A 14,788-nucleotide genomic window follows, 5' to 3' on the forward strand; every position below is an offset into this window, starting at 1 on the left:
AAAAGGCCTCTGGTGACACCTTGTGAACATCTGATGCTGCAGCCCACACACCACTGGGCAGGCAGTGGCCGGTGTTTCCAAGCTGCAGACAAGACGCTGGACACCAGGAACGATGGGCAGCCTGGCTCTGGGCCTTGCCCAGGAACAGCTGGTTGGTGCCAGCCCAAGGCCAACTCAGGAAGAGCAGGAAGGTAATGTGAGTAAAGAGGTGCTCCCCCACGTGGTGGGACCTTTCCAACCTTTCACATCCCTTGGGACCACCTGAACTCCTGCTAACACACCACTGGAGAGAGAACACAGAGAGCTCTGAGTATAACCATCCCCCCTTGTCTATGTTTCAACGCCCATGGGCCCCACAATCCAGCAGTTGATGACCCTTCCCTCCTGACATCGCAGCCCCAGGTCAACAGTGGACTGAGGCTTCATCATAGGCCTACGTCATTCCCCTCCTTCATCTCACCAGGAAGGCATCTGATCATCACACCATCACAAAAAAAGGGGGCATGCAGGACAGTAAGGAATTCCAAGGGGGGAGACACCCATTCACATAACATTTATTGCAATACGTTGTCACAGGTATACCTCGGAGATCCCACAGGCTTGGTTCTAGACCACCACAATAAGGTAAACATCTCTGTAAAGGGAGTCAAGTGATCTTTTTGGTTTCTGGTGCACATAAAAGCCATTTATGCTATCCTGTAGTCTATTAAAGTGTGCAAAAACATGGTCTAAAAATTGTCAACACACCGATTTTGTTTTTTTATTTTTTTATTTTTTTTTAACGCACAGATTTTAATTAAAAAATTTTACCAAGTAGCACCTGTGTGGCTCAATGGTTGAGTGTCTGCCTTTGGCTCAGGGCATGATCCCAGGGTCCTGGGATAGAGTCCCACATCGGGTTCCCCTCAGGGAGCCTGCTTCTCCCTCTGCCCTACATCTCTGCCTCTCTCATGAATAAATAAATAAAATCTTTAAAAAAACTCAATCAATCAAAAAAAATCAATACTTCATCAATAAAAAATGCTTTCACCCAAGCTGAAATCACAGACCACCACAACAAATATAATAATCAGAAAATCTGAGATGTTGCAAGATTACCAACATGTGACTCAGAAATGTAAAGGGAACAAAGGCTGTGGGAAAACTGGCACCCACAGACATGCTCAATGCAGGTTTGCCACAAACCTTCTATTGGTAAAAAATGCAGAATCTGTGAAGCACAATTAAGCAAGGAGCAGTAATATGCAGTATGCCTGGAGAACTGCACTTGCTCTGTTTTACTAGCTGTAGCTTATCTTACTCCACTTAATTCATAAAATTAAGTTCTACCACAGAACTGTGTGTATAGGGAAAAACCATACATACGTATAGCCCAGTGTAATTCATGGCCTCAGACACCCACAGGGGTCTTAGAATGTACCCCTGTGCCAAGGGGGGACCACTCCACTGTGCTTGAACACTCTAATAAGGGCACTTGGGTGGTTCAGTGGGTGAAGTGTCCGCCTTCAGTTCAGGTCATGATCCCCGGGGTCTGGGATCAAGTCCCCATATCAGGCTCCCTGCTCAGTGGGGAGTCTGCGTCTTCCCTAGTTCACATTCTCTCTTGCTTGCTCTCTCAAATAGGTAAAGTCTTAAAACAAACATTCAAATCAAATCCAAAGACAGAAGCACGAGCACTCATAAGCTGACCATTCTTCCTGATAAAATGTGGGGTTTTGCCCTTTAGTTTGGATGACCAAGAACACCACCATCCAACAGAAATATAATGCTGGCCACCTACCTGTTTCCAAAGTTTCTAGTAGCTACAGTTAAAACAAGAACAGGTAAGATCAACTTTATTGCTTTATTTAATCAATTGTATCCAAAACATCACTTCAACATGTGGATAATTTTAACAATGACATACTTTAGTATTCTGGTATTATCTTCAAAGCTCAGTGTCTTAGATTCTCAAAACAGGTATTAAATTTCCATGAGAAAGGGCTGACCTGTATTTAAAATTTTTAGTTGAAAAAATAGACTCATATACCAAAGTTCCTAACATACTGAAGAATTTTCTAAAAAGTGAATCAAGTTAATAGCCCTTAAGTTAAATATAACTAAAAATTCAATCCCACAGTTGGGCTGACTGCATTTCCTATGTTCCAAAACCTCTGTGGCCAAGTGACCATGTACTGGACAGTGGGGGTGCACAGAAGTGATTTGTCGAAGTGGAGTCCCCAGCCTGGCAGCATCAGCATCAGCTGGGAACTTCCTGAAATTCTCAAGGCCCACCCAGGCCCACAGAACCAGAAACTCTGGGAGTGGGGTCGGGTGCCCCTCAAACAAGCCCTCTAGGCAATTCTGAACATGCGGAAGTCTGAGAACCACTAGTTCAGAACACACACCAACTAAGACAGCCCGCAGAAATAGTTTTCATCACTTCCTTGTGGAATGGAAAAAGCCCACCCCCACCAAATCATGCTTTGAGGCTCTGAAACCAGGAGTAATTGCCTGTATTTTATTAATCCAGGAGCAAGAGGAGGTCTGGATGTATAGGTAGATGACCAGTGGGTTAAGATCAGGACCCAACTCAAATGACATTTTGCTTCACTGTTTCCCAAAGTCCCGGGTTGAAGGATATGGGGCTCTCTCATGGACCATGGCCATGACTGGTGTCTATATGGCCAAAGGGCTGTTCTCAGTGGAAGAGTGGCCACATCTAAACAAGGCCCTTAGCAAGGTACATGGCCTCCCCCCTTTCCTGGGCTCATGTAGCTGTCACCACGGAAGCCACAAGATGAAGACAGAGTGCAATCAGCTGTGTAAGTGACAGAAGGTTCCAGAACACTGGGTTCTTTGGGGACTCAGGCCAGGGCAGAGCCGCTCTCTTATCTGTCACACCCCTTCAATCCTTACGGCACTTTACTTGGGAGGCAGGAGGGAGGAAGCAGAGGTTGACGGAGCAGCTTAGCCTAACTTAGAACATCCATATCCTTCTATTTATTTTGCCAAAATTTGTACATTTTACTGGAAAACTTTTAATGACATTCCCGACCGTTTGTCATGAGTAGTACAAAGGCACTAGAGCACAACTTTGCCTACAAAGCTAAATATACAAAACAAGTGAATGTGCCAGTATGTGCAGATAGTCCCATCATCTCTTTACTTTCCACCTGAAAGAGAGCAAAAGAACAGCTTATTTTTTAGGTCTGTCTTGATTAACCAGGAGCAACTGATCATCTAAAAGCTCTAGGCCGGGCAGCCCAGGTGGCTCAGCGGTTTATTGCCACCTTCTGCCCAGGGTGTGATCCTGGGGACCGGGATGGGGTCGCCCATCAGGCTCCCTGTGTGGAGCCTGCTTCTCCCTCTGCCTGTGTCTGTGCCTTTCTGTGTGTCTCTCATGACTGAATAAATAAAATCTTTAAAAAAATAAATCAAAATAAAATAAAAAATAAAAGCTCTAGGCCATATAAGGTATTTTAGCAACCAGCTATAAAATGTTACTGCTAACTATGCTCCATGCTAGAATGAACTGTGTTGGTAATTCAGGGTTTGAGAGCACACACAACCAGACCCTTATCCCTCCTTAAGACTAAGCCAATGGAGCACGCAGTTAATCAGTTGGTTATTAACTGCATGCACTGCAGTGACTCCTCAGTGCTCGCCACTCGGACAAGAACTGTTCCTGCTGGTACAAAGCAACCATACTTGTGCACGCTGTTTACATCAATACCTGAGTCGCTGAGCCCGCCAAATGGTAGACAGCCTGTGTAAAGCTCCTGATGGCTCGGATTCAGAGGCTCTGGCAGCTGCATACCTACACAGAAAGGCAGACCAACGGTCACCGACCCCTCCATCAGCTTACCTGGAGACCTATGTGCACAGTGAACCCTATGCTCTGTCCAGGTACAGATGACACGAGAAATCACCGCTAACTACAAGGTAAACCCATGCTTCCATATTCATTCAACAGCAGGTTTAGGCAAACACCTCCACTTTGAGAAAGGTACTCTTGCTTATACCACTACCAAATGGGATAGATTGTGTCCCCACAAAAGATAGGCTAAGCCCTGTACACTCAGGACCTCAGAATGTGACATCTAGAAGTAAGGCTGTCACAGATGTACTCAGCTGAGATGCGCTAAGAGTGCAGAGGTGTGGGACCCTAATCTAGGATTGTCCCCTCATAAAAAGGGGACATTTGGACACAGACACACAACGGAAAAGCAGGTGATGGAGGACACAGAGGTTGGGAGAGGCATCCACAGCCAAGAACGGCTGAGGACTGTTGGCAGACCACCCGCAGCTTGAGGGGATGGCCTGGAGTGGGCTCTCCCCACAGCCTTCAGAAGCCAACCCCGCCATACCTCCAACCTGTACTTGTGTCTCCAGAGCCAGAGAAAATGAACTTCTGCTGTTGAAGTCACGCAAGCTGCGGTACTTTGTTTTGGCAGCCATAGAAAACAATACAACTAGAATCCAACTTTAGTTTAAAATCCAATTTTAATTTAGATTATATTCATCCAAACTCCTACAACAAACACCTCACCTCAACAACTTAGGTCAGTACAATTCTCAACGTTGCCTTATCCCCACTGCTGGGGTCAGGCAGGTCCATTGATGTCACTGTACGTGAGCCAGCACATCAGAGCCAGCCTCTCTTCTCACCCGGCTACGCTGATGGGGCGGCTCCCGTGCTTGCAGCTGTGATCCAGAGGGTGTCTATGCTGAATGCAGAAACTGCCACGACACTGGTCACAAGCCACCTGCAGCATCTCTTTCTTCTTGCACCCCTCTTTTGAGCACCGGTACATAAAAATCTGAGAAGGCGAGAGTTGCTTTAATAAGTAATTATTTAAGAAGCCCTTAAAACAACCAACACTGAAACTAGAAACAGTTTTTAGCTACATGAAATGAAGACATCAAAATTTCATTCAAACATCTGCCAGGTAAATAGGTGAGTACTAACTAAGGAAATGGGAGAGTTTTAACAAACACAAAAATAGCATATTAAGTTGGGTATTCATGAGAGATGATCAGAGGTGTTCTCAGCCAAAAAAACCCCCACAAAATCCAGGGGAGTGGGGACTAGGGACATGGAGGGAAGGAGGCTAAGCCTGTGGCATCATACACAGTCCTACAGAAGGCAACTGGTTCCAGGGGCATTCCAGGGAGCTGAAAAATTTATATTCCCTATACTCATTATATTATTAGAGTTTTGGGGTGGTTTTTTTGCAGGGGTGATGTGGGACAAGGGAGTGATACAAATTCTCAAGCACTGCTGACTCTGTGAGGTAAGGATGTTGACCAAAAGGTACCCACATAGAAGCCTGAGGCAGCCCTCCAGCAAAGACAGGCAGGCACAGGCTGCCAGGAGTGACCTGATGATATACAAACAGCACAAGGATATAGGGTGCCTGCTCCAGGAGAGCAAAGGCAGGCATGCACAACCTGGGGCTAGGAGAGTGGGGACAGGGGATGGGCTTGGGTCACAAATCTAGAGTGAGCCAAGGATGAGGAAGACCTTGTTAACTGAGGAGGAAGGCATGCCAAGTGGAGCTGTGGCCTTACGTAGAGACAGGGAATTTTTAAAAGAACTTCCAGAGGGCCTGGAGTAGTATGAAGAGAAGGGGGTTATGGAGGATGACTGGGGTCAGCTGGTTAATAAAAGGTTCTGGGTGCTAGGCGAAGACACACAGAGCTTATTCTCTCATGTTGGAGGCTGAAAGCAGCAAGACTTTATAAGCCTTATGCTTATATATTGCAATTATTGTGTATTTAATGTAACATGATAAGGTAGTTCCTAACTATAAGCCAGGATCCATGACTGGAAACCGGGACGTAGGCCTGATGAAAGCCAATTTCCTGGAGACAAGGTCCTTCAAAGCCTATGTGGTTATTTTGGAGAGCAATAGGAGAGGAAAGCGGGAGCAGGGCATCTGAGAAAAACCACCTGAGTAACCTGGTAAGGTGTTCGAGAAGGGCAAGCTGCAGAGCTGCCTAAGACCAGACCCCATGAAGGCCTGAGAGGCTGTGAGAATCTGCAGTCCAAGGGGAGAAGGCACAAGTTATGTGCCATCATTGAAGGCAAATTCACTTTGAGTCTCCTTAGGCTTCTGGTTAAGGAAGGGAAACTGAATACACATACTGGCTGACTCCTCCCCAAATACGATGAAAACAACAGAAGATTTTTTGAAAAGGGGTATACCCACAAAGGCCGGGAATAAGAAAACAGCTACAAGATTTCAGGAAAAAAAAGCACACAAACAAGTAGCAATGAACCTGGCAGATATGAGAAAGCCAAATTGTAAACTAATGGGGAAGGTCAAGAAGCACTCCAATTCATGAAACAAAACCCCGAGAGGCTCAGAAATCAGCAAGCTCAGGGTGCCTTGGGACACAAGAGGAGAAATGGCTGCAAGTCCAAGCAGCAGACCTGCACCTGATGCCTGATCAGCAGATGTGTACTCAGCAGAGGATCCAAGAGAGGCTGCTGGCCTGGAAGTGCAGCAATGGGCAGAAGGACCATGAGAATCATGGGACGGGCACCCAGAAGCCAGTAAGGACTTCACACTCCCCGCAAAGGAGATGTGAGTGTTCTTTCTACCTGGCTCCATAATCCTGGAAGTCAGAGTATGCTCCCCAGGAAGGAAACAGAACACCTTCTCTGGGGAATTTGATTAGCCCAAAAGAAAGACCTGAAATCACAAAGCATAAAAAGTGGACTGGGCAGATGACCTGCAGCCAACGTGAGAGTCCGCACTGCTCCCACCATGCAAGTGAGCAGTCAGCTGCAGGCTGGCACATGAGAAGGACACTCACTGTGATGCAGATAAAACACCCTGGACAGAGAATTCACAGGTAAAGAAAACTTGGGAGAAAGGAGACCCATCCAGGAGGTTCAGCACCCAAGGAACAGGAGTCTAGAGGAAATCCAAGAATCTAAGACGGCATTCCAAATGGAAACACTGGAGTTTCCAGTTTGGGAGGATCCACTGCCTGCCTAGCAGGACAGATGAAGATAGATCTACGCCAGCAACAGTCAATGTGAAGCTTCTAAATTCTGGGATGGAGCGGAGAGGGGTGGGGCCAGGAGAGAGCCTCCAAGCTGCCAGACTGAAACTCATCCCACAAAGGACCAATGTAGAACAGCAGGGGAATTCTCTAAAGCAACAGCAGAAGCAAGAAAACAAACCAACACCTGCAAATATTCAAAGATTTCAAATCAGGCTGTTATCCCTGGGCAGCTAAGCAAGGAGAAATGGAGAAAAAAGACCTAGCAGGATATACTATCTCCTATTTATCTTCCATGGTCCTTCCCAAGGAGCAAGCGGGGCCTATGACTCCCCCCAAATAAGGGAAAAACAAAGAAAAGAAAACACAAGGCATAGGAGGCTTGGGACCCACAGTTAGGGAGACAGACGCAGAAACGAGGACCTAGCATAAATGCAGAAGGAATCTCTCAGCTGTGTCCTCAGAGACGGAGGCCTGGAACATCAGCCTAGGAGCCCACTCCACGTCTGCTGGGAAGGTGGCGTTAAAAGATGTGGCAGCATAGGAATGGAGGTAGGGGGACTCCGTGCTCAGCCCACACTGTGGTCAACAGGTAATGCCCCAAACTACAGGGCAGCAAGACAAACTCAAGATACAACAACACGTGGAGAAAAAAATAAGAGTTGAAACCACCTGCTATGTAGAATAGGGACCTACTGTTTTTTCCTGACAGAATTTACTCCAAATGAATAAATGCAGGACTCTCACAAAGACACTGACACTACAAAAGCAAGAAAGCTAAATGTTCAAACTTTTATGTATCCTTTTTCATTTTCCTAAGAGGAGCTTAGGAAAAGTACACATTAACAGAATGGTTCTAGAAACCACATTAGCTCTCCATCTTGGGAGAAAAAGGTGAGAATCCTAAAGGTAGCAGATCTCAAAGTAGACTCTAATATTCAGAGTACTTGAATGTATTTGTAAAAAACCAAGCCATCACAACATGGGGAAAACACAGACACATCACAAAGGTTTTATCTTGCACGCAATTAGGACTATAGATCATAGTCAGATAATTGACCTTTTACCTTCTACAGAAAAAATAGCATTCACAGGGTGACCATAACCTGTCCTTACCTTCTCTTTCTTCCCAGGAAGGTAGTTACAGTCTCGATCAATGTGCTCACCAACCACCACATCTGGTATCTCTCCCTTTTTTACTGGGACTGGGTTGTTACAAAGTGGGCATACTGGGACCTGAACATCCTGAAAATGACAGAAGAGGATATTCCAGATTCAGACAATCAAAACTCACAAAAGAAAGTGGCATGGCATCATAGTGCATCAAGAATCACATAGAGTACACACACTGATCTTTCCGCTGCTCATCAGAAGAGGACACTGTTCACATAAAGGATTAACAGCAAAGGCAACCCTACAGATTCAGGATAGAGCTGCTCAAAGTGGAATCCAGTGGAATTTAATCATAACAGAGTATTAACCAGTTGTGGAAAAGACCATGAGATAATCAATAAAAGGCAGCCAAGAAGCTGGTGAAACTGATCTGGTCTCAGAGCACCAGGGCTGTCTGTCTTGCATGACCTCAGTGAGCAGTGACAGAGCCCAAACACCTCCAGATGGAGAAAACATAACAGAAGAAAACACTAGCCCCGAAGATCCCCTAGCTCCCTACAACTGTCAACAGCCTCTCCAATCTTTTTGTTGCTTTCACATGCAGGGAGACTCACTGAGCTAACAGCTAGGCACACAGCTAGGCTGAGCTCTCAGGTACATAATGACCATCCCAGCCCAAGATTGTGGGGGCTCTGGAGGAGGAACAAAACACCCAGTGGCTGCATGCCTAGCAGTGAAAAAAACCTCAGAGCCAAGGCAGGAGCTAAGAAAACCTGGCTCAGCAAGAAAACAGAGGTGACAACTGATATCCCAACAGGTAATCACAGAATTCTGGGGCCTATACTGTCTGCAGGGGCTGAACTCAAGGGTCACCCAGGACTTCCTCAGTTGACAAGTCTGCACACTAAGAAATAAAGCTTTACTAACAATCTCTAGCCAGACTCTCCCTATCTACGGAAGACGGAAAGGTCAAGCCAACAATAAACTAGGTAGTGTGGCCTAGTCATCATGGCCTGGGTAAATATGACTCACCCTCCCCCGCCCCCTATGATGACTTAGAAGGGTCAGACCCTGGCCAACACTAATGGAAGCATGTAATAATGCTAAATCATTCATGTTTCTAACTGCCATTATAGGGAAACAGCAGGACAGATAAAATAACCTCTAAACCACTAGAAACAAAAATATAGGCTGGGGGCCACCTACAAAGTCAGTAACAGAGATAGCACACTTTTGTTGGACTTATACATGTTCGTTTTCTTAGAGTCCTCCTCATCTTCCCGTTTCTACCAGGTACTATTTGCCACTAAATAGGATCCCAAAGTTGTAAAGTTACCCAGATAAGCATTTTTAATACTTTCCAGATTAGACACTTTGTCAAGTCTTAAACCGTTTCCTGTGCTTCATAAAGCCTCTGCTAGGTTTTTCCTCAGCATAATCAGTGAAAGGAATGTTTTAACATGCGAAGTAAGCTTTGAAGGTTTGGATACAACAATTTAACTTCAAGATCCCCTTAAAAAATGCAATCTGTTGCTTAGAGCTGTGCCATCCAGAATTTCCTGTGATGGTGGAAATGTGCCATATCTGCACTGCCCAATACAGTAGTTACTGGCCACATGTGGTTGCTGAACACCTGAAATGTGACTAGTGTGACTGGGAAACTGGATTTTAAGTCTTATTTCATTTTAATGAAAATATCAGCTATATCTTGTCTTATGTTTACTACCTGGACAGCGAAAATTAGACTCTTTGGAATAAAGTACGATAAATTACCTTCTTGAATGCAAAGGGACATTTGTGTGCAGCACAAGTAAAATGATCTTTACAGAAATCTTGTTTACATGCATCACATTTAAACGGAAGAAAATCTAAAAAAAAAAAAAAAAAACAATAGCATTTCAAAGATTAGAACAAAAGAATTACAGATCATGTTAAACATTTATTTACCTGCAGTGAGTTCTTTATGCCTATCAAACATATCCTTGAGGTGGCACATGTGAGAAAAATGTAATTTCATGATGCCAACAGTAACAAAGAATCTATAAAGCTATCTTTTTTTTTTTTACAAAAAAATATCTTTCTTTTAGAAAGAGAGAGGCTGCCCAGGGCAGGAGGGCACAGAGAGAAACAAGCAGACTCCCCGCTGAGCTTGGGAGCCCATGAGGGGCTGGATCTCACAACCCTGAGATCATGACCTGAGCCAAAACCAAGAGTCAGATGCTTAATGGACTGAACCACCCAGACGTCCCTATAAAACTATCTTTTCAAGAGACCATCCCATGTAGTATCACACTTAAGCAGCACACTTCTATCCAGTTGGCTTTGGCCCTGGTACCTGGCCTTGGGTAGACAGTGAATAATAATACTGAACAGAACCTGCACCTCAGGCCAGCCTCCCAACACTGAAAAGCCACGAGGGCCAAAACCCAGAAAACAGCTAATTAATCAAATAGCCAGTTCTCCCTAACCAAACAGTGAACGTAACACACATTTCCTATTAACAATCTCTTAAAAGTGCTTACCTAGCTGTTTACAAGTTTTTTCTGAACAATGCTTCCCCAAATCAGGGAACTCCATTATGAGAACGTGTCCAAAAGCACAGACGGCAAAGGGATGGATCACCTACAAGAATTAAAGTAGTTAGGAAAGAAACCATGGCCATAATTTCCGTCCCTGGGGTGCCTAACTTCGGACTAAGAAAGTCTACAAAGATGCTCTGTGGGAAGAATCCGATGCCCAAGTCATCCTGCGCCCCTGGGAGGCACTAAAGTATCGGATTCTCCAGGCCTTTCAACAAAGAAAAGCAAAGCAGCTCCAGCACAGGTACCAGCTCGTTCTGAACCTACCCCCTTAGGACACCAATTTCTTCTTGGCCCTTTAAATTCCCCTTGAAAAAGCTCACCCGGAATTCAGGCTTGCTTTAAACCGTTCTGACTCACGTTGACAGGGCTTTCCCATGTTCAATTTACGCAACTTCCCACAAGAAGCTGGGCCACAATTCCATCGACCGAGTCTACTTGTTGACATACACAAAGCCGTCACCAAGGGCTAAAATCACGTTGACAGCACTATCCCGAGGCGCTTCAACTCCGTCCCTGCGGTCCTCCTCCCTCTTGTCCTGAACTTTACTTAAGAACTTACTCCCGAGACACCACCTACTCCCGAGACACCACCAACTCGGGAGTGGAAGGGTGGACACTGGGAGGACGAGGAGGGGAGCTCGTGACACGCCTCACGAGAGCCCTGCCAGCCTCAGCACCTACAACCCTATCAAGAGGTCCCCCCAGGGGGATCCCCAGGTGGCTCAGCGGTTTAGCGCCTGCCTTCGGCCCAGGGCGTGATCCAGACGCAGGATCGAGTCCGACATGGGGCTCCCTGCATGGAGCCCGCTTCTCCCTCTGCCTGTGTCTCTGCCTCTCTGTATCTCTCATGAATAAATAAATAAAATCTTAAAAAAAAAAAAGTGCCCCCAGAAGTCAGGGTCTGCGTGCGGTCCCCGGGCCTTGACACAGCAGCGGTGAGAGCCCCCGAACATGGGCTCGTTCGGCTAGCACCTGAAGCCTTTCCCCGACACCGTCCCCGTCCCCCCGACCCGGACCCAGACCCGGACCCGGACCCGGACCCAGACCTGGCTGTCGTCGGGGGCCCGGGCGGCCGCGGAGACGAGCGGGAGGCGGCGGAGACGGGAAGCCGGATGTCCCTTCCAGCAGTCAGCCGCACGGTACAGGACCAAAAGGCTGACGAAAACGGAATCCAACGGACAGCACCGCGCCGTCCAAGCCCGCCGACGAGCGAAGCATTGTGGACAGCCAAACCCCCATTTATTCGCTGCCTCGGGATCAGAGAGCCGCCGCGGCCAGTACGTGCCCGGCGCGCCCTGATTACGTCACCGCCCGGCCGGCCAATCTCGCCCCACTGCGGCTCGGCTTTCCCGGCGCGCCCCCGAGACGTCAGCACCGGGCCGGCCAATCCGCTCCCGCCGCAGCCCCGTCGGCCCGCCCACTCGCTCCCCCGCCTCCCTTCTCGAACAGTCCGGCGGCTTCTCGGAGCTGCTGAGTCACTGTGAGGTCGCTCTGCGCAGGCGCACTCGGTAGGCCGCGCGGCGCGGGCAAGCTGAGTCAGGGTGGCCAGGCCACCGCTCCACGCGTGGCAGGGTGGAGGGGCGGCCTCGCGGAAAGCCGCACCCGGGGAGGGCCGGAGCCTGCGTCGCAGAGGGGCCGCCGCGAGGTACGGAGCCGGCACGGCCGGGCGGAATGGGAGGGGGGGCCTGGCCTTGGGTAGACGACGCCCTCTGCCTCGACGGGAGCTGGCCTGTCCCCACGTCGAGGGCTCCCCGCCCCCTCCCACCGCATCCCCCCCACCCCATCTTCTCTCCCCGGGTCCCCTCCCAGCATCCCCTCCCTGGGTTCTCTTCTCGTGTCCCTTCCCCTCACCATGTCCCCTTACCTGCTCCATCACTCCCCTCTGCTCCCCCTACAAACGTGTGTGTGGTAGTTTATTCCCCCCCCCCCCCGGGAGTGTGTGATTTTGTGAGGTCCCCGCAAACTGAATGAGCAGGTGCTCTCAGGGGGTCTTGCCAGGTTAAGTTTCCCCAGAGCCTCTGGGCTCGTCCAGCCATCAACCCCTAACCGTGTTTTAAATGCGTTTCTGTTTAAAGATAATTGGTGTTGATGTGTTGTTCTCATTAAACTCATGGCCCGCGGTAAGTCTTGCTGAACCCGGCCTGCCCGCCGCTGCTCTCCGTGAGGTGCATCGCAGCCTCCTGGTACTTAGGAAACTGGACAGCACTTAAGCGCCGGCTTGAAGGCCACTTGAAACCACAAGATCGCCACCAAAACACAAAAATACGGAGTCGTAACACTAAATAGGCTGTGGAACAGAAGCTTCCTTAACCACATCAGAACTGAAACACGAAAGAAGGCAGGTGTCGTCGCCTTGTCCCACCTCAGCTGGAAGTATGTTCCTCGGGCAACTCAAGTCTTTTGCCACTCCGCACAAGTTGGCCAATAACTGCTGAAGTACCGCAAATACTGATTTTGGAGTTACAAGTAAATTTGGCAGATAGGCAAGTTCACAAACGTGGAATCCACAAATAACAAGAATCAGGTGTGTGTGTGTGTGTGTATTTGTACGTGTACATGCCCATTTTCCTTGGTCTTTTTCTGAGCCATTTGAGAATATGCTATAGACCCGGTTACCCATCACCTCCAAATACTTGCATGTACATTTCCTAAAAGCAGATACTCTTACACAACCATTCTGTAACCATCCACACGAGAGAATCGGTATTAAAACAATATTAGGGCAGCCCAGGTGGCTCAGCGGTTTAGCACCACCTTCAGCCCAGGACGTGATCCTGGAGACCTGGGATCGAGTCCCATGTCGGGCTCCCTGCCTGGAGCCTGCTGCTCCCTCTGCCTGTGTCTCTGCCTCTTTCTCTGTTTGTCTCTCATGAATAAACAAATAAAACCTTTAAAAATAACAAATAAATAAATTTTAAAAAACAATGTTAAAGTCCAGTCCATAGACTCCATTGCATTTTGCCAACTATGTCAACGTCTTTTTTTTTCCTTTCGGCTCCAGGGTCCCATCCAAAATCACATGTGCATTCTCCTCCATGCTAGGATAGGTCCTCCATCCTTTCTTTCCCTGACGGTTTTTATTAAAGATTACAGACTTTTCTATGACATGTCTCAGCATCCATGGATGTTTTCTGAAAATCAGATGCAGGTCATGTTTCTTGGTAGGAATACTACAGGAATGGTATTTGCTGCAATCCATCCTACCACAGGTGATACTCATCTTTGTTACCTAGTGACATAGGTGTCTGCTAGGTTTCTCCTTTTTTTTCATTTGTAAATTGATTAGTATTTTGTAGAGAGATATTCCAGAATTCAACTGTAATTTTATTCCTTTTCAACCTTTGTCTAACGATTTTAAGCTTTATCAGTGACTTCTGCCTAGATCACTATGCTCATTGCCAAATAGTGCTTTTTATTTTTGCTAGAGTAAGCTCCACACCCAGTGTGGGGCTTGAACTCACAACCCTGAGATCAGGAGTCACCTGCTCTACTGACTGAGCTGACCAGACGCTCCCTAGGTAGTGCTGCTTAAAATGTCCACTGTTCCTTTCACATTTATTAGTTGGTATTCTATAAGAGAGAGATATTTATTTATTTATTTATGTATTTATTTATTTATTTATTTATTTCAGTATGGACTCATGGATTTCTTTTACTCGGTGGTCATATTCTGTTCCTGTCATTGTTCATTTTGAAGGCCAGAGAGCCATGTCTAGCTGGCTCTTGAGTCCTTCTGACATGTCCCTGTCATCCTGTCATTCTTTGTTCCCTTTCCCACCTTTTAGCACAAGGTGCTCCAGCTTCATTTTGTACTCTTCCTGCTGCAGACCTGGAATCAGCCATTTCTCCAGGGAGCATTGTTTCTTTTTAATGGAGGATGGTGTTTAGAAATCAAGATTTGAGTATGTGGTGTACTTAATGCTAGTAGGGTGTCATTGCTTCTAGACCTTCTTGTGGACATGTGTCAGGAAGTGTATGTATATTCATGTGAGTATGCACATCTATAATTGTCTTTATTTGTGTATGTATTTTTTAGGAAAACATTCATATCCTTACCTTCAATTTCAATCTAACATCTCAGGATTTTTAAAATCTTT

The 14,788-nt window shown here is 47.0% G+C and overlaps 1 protein-coding gene and 1 long non-coding RNA gene across 3 annotated transcripts; one reads left to right on the forward strand and one right to left on the reverse strand.

The window, feature by feature from the left end:
- Positions 1-1,824: 1,824 nt before the first annotated feature.
- Positions 1,825-11,994, reverse strand: ZFAND2A (zinc finger AN1-type containing 2A). 2 transcript variants are annotated; one of them, XM_077907509.1, is made up of 7 exons: positions 11,738-11,994; positions 10,632-10,731; positions 9,883-9,977; positions 8,113-8,241; positions 4,651-4,802; positions 3,716-3,799; positions 1,825-3,155 (listed from the first exon to the last, which is right to left on the reverse strand). In XM_077907509.1, exons 2-7 carry the CDS (start codon positions 10,684-10,686, stop codon positions 3,137-3,139), a joined length of 534 nt encoding a protein of 177 aa, XP_077763635.1. In that variant the 5' UTR covers positions 10,687-10,731; positions 11,738-11,994; the 3' UTR covers positions 1,825-3,136. The 2 variants fall into 2 exon arrangements, with proteins under 2 accessions (XP_077763635.1, XP_077763634.1); XM_077907508.1 differs by lacking the exons at positions 1,825-3,155; positions 3,716-3,799 and having other exon boundaries at positions 4,467-4,802.
- Positions 11,995-12,152: 158 nt separating this feature from the next.
- Positions 12,153-13,616, forward strand: LOC144319435 (uncharacterized). The gene is made up of 2 exons (XR_013385252.1): positions 12,153-12,336; positions 12,767-13,616. It is a non-coding gene; the product is annotated as an uncharacterized LOC144319435 (long non-coding RNA).
- The last annotated feature ends 1,172 nt before the right edge of the window (positions 13,617-14,788 follow it).

This window comes from Canis aureus, chromosome 8 (genome assembly GCF_053574225.1).
Source record: "Canis aureus isolate CA01 chromosome 8, VMU_Caureus_v.1.0, whole genome shotgun sequence".
NCBI lineage: Eukaryota > Metazoa > Chordata > Mammalia > Carnivora > Canidae > Canis > Canis aureus.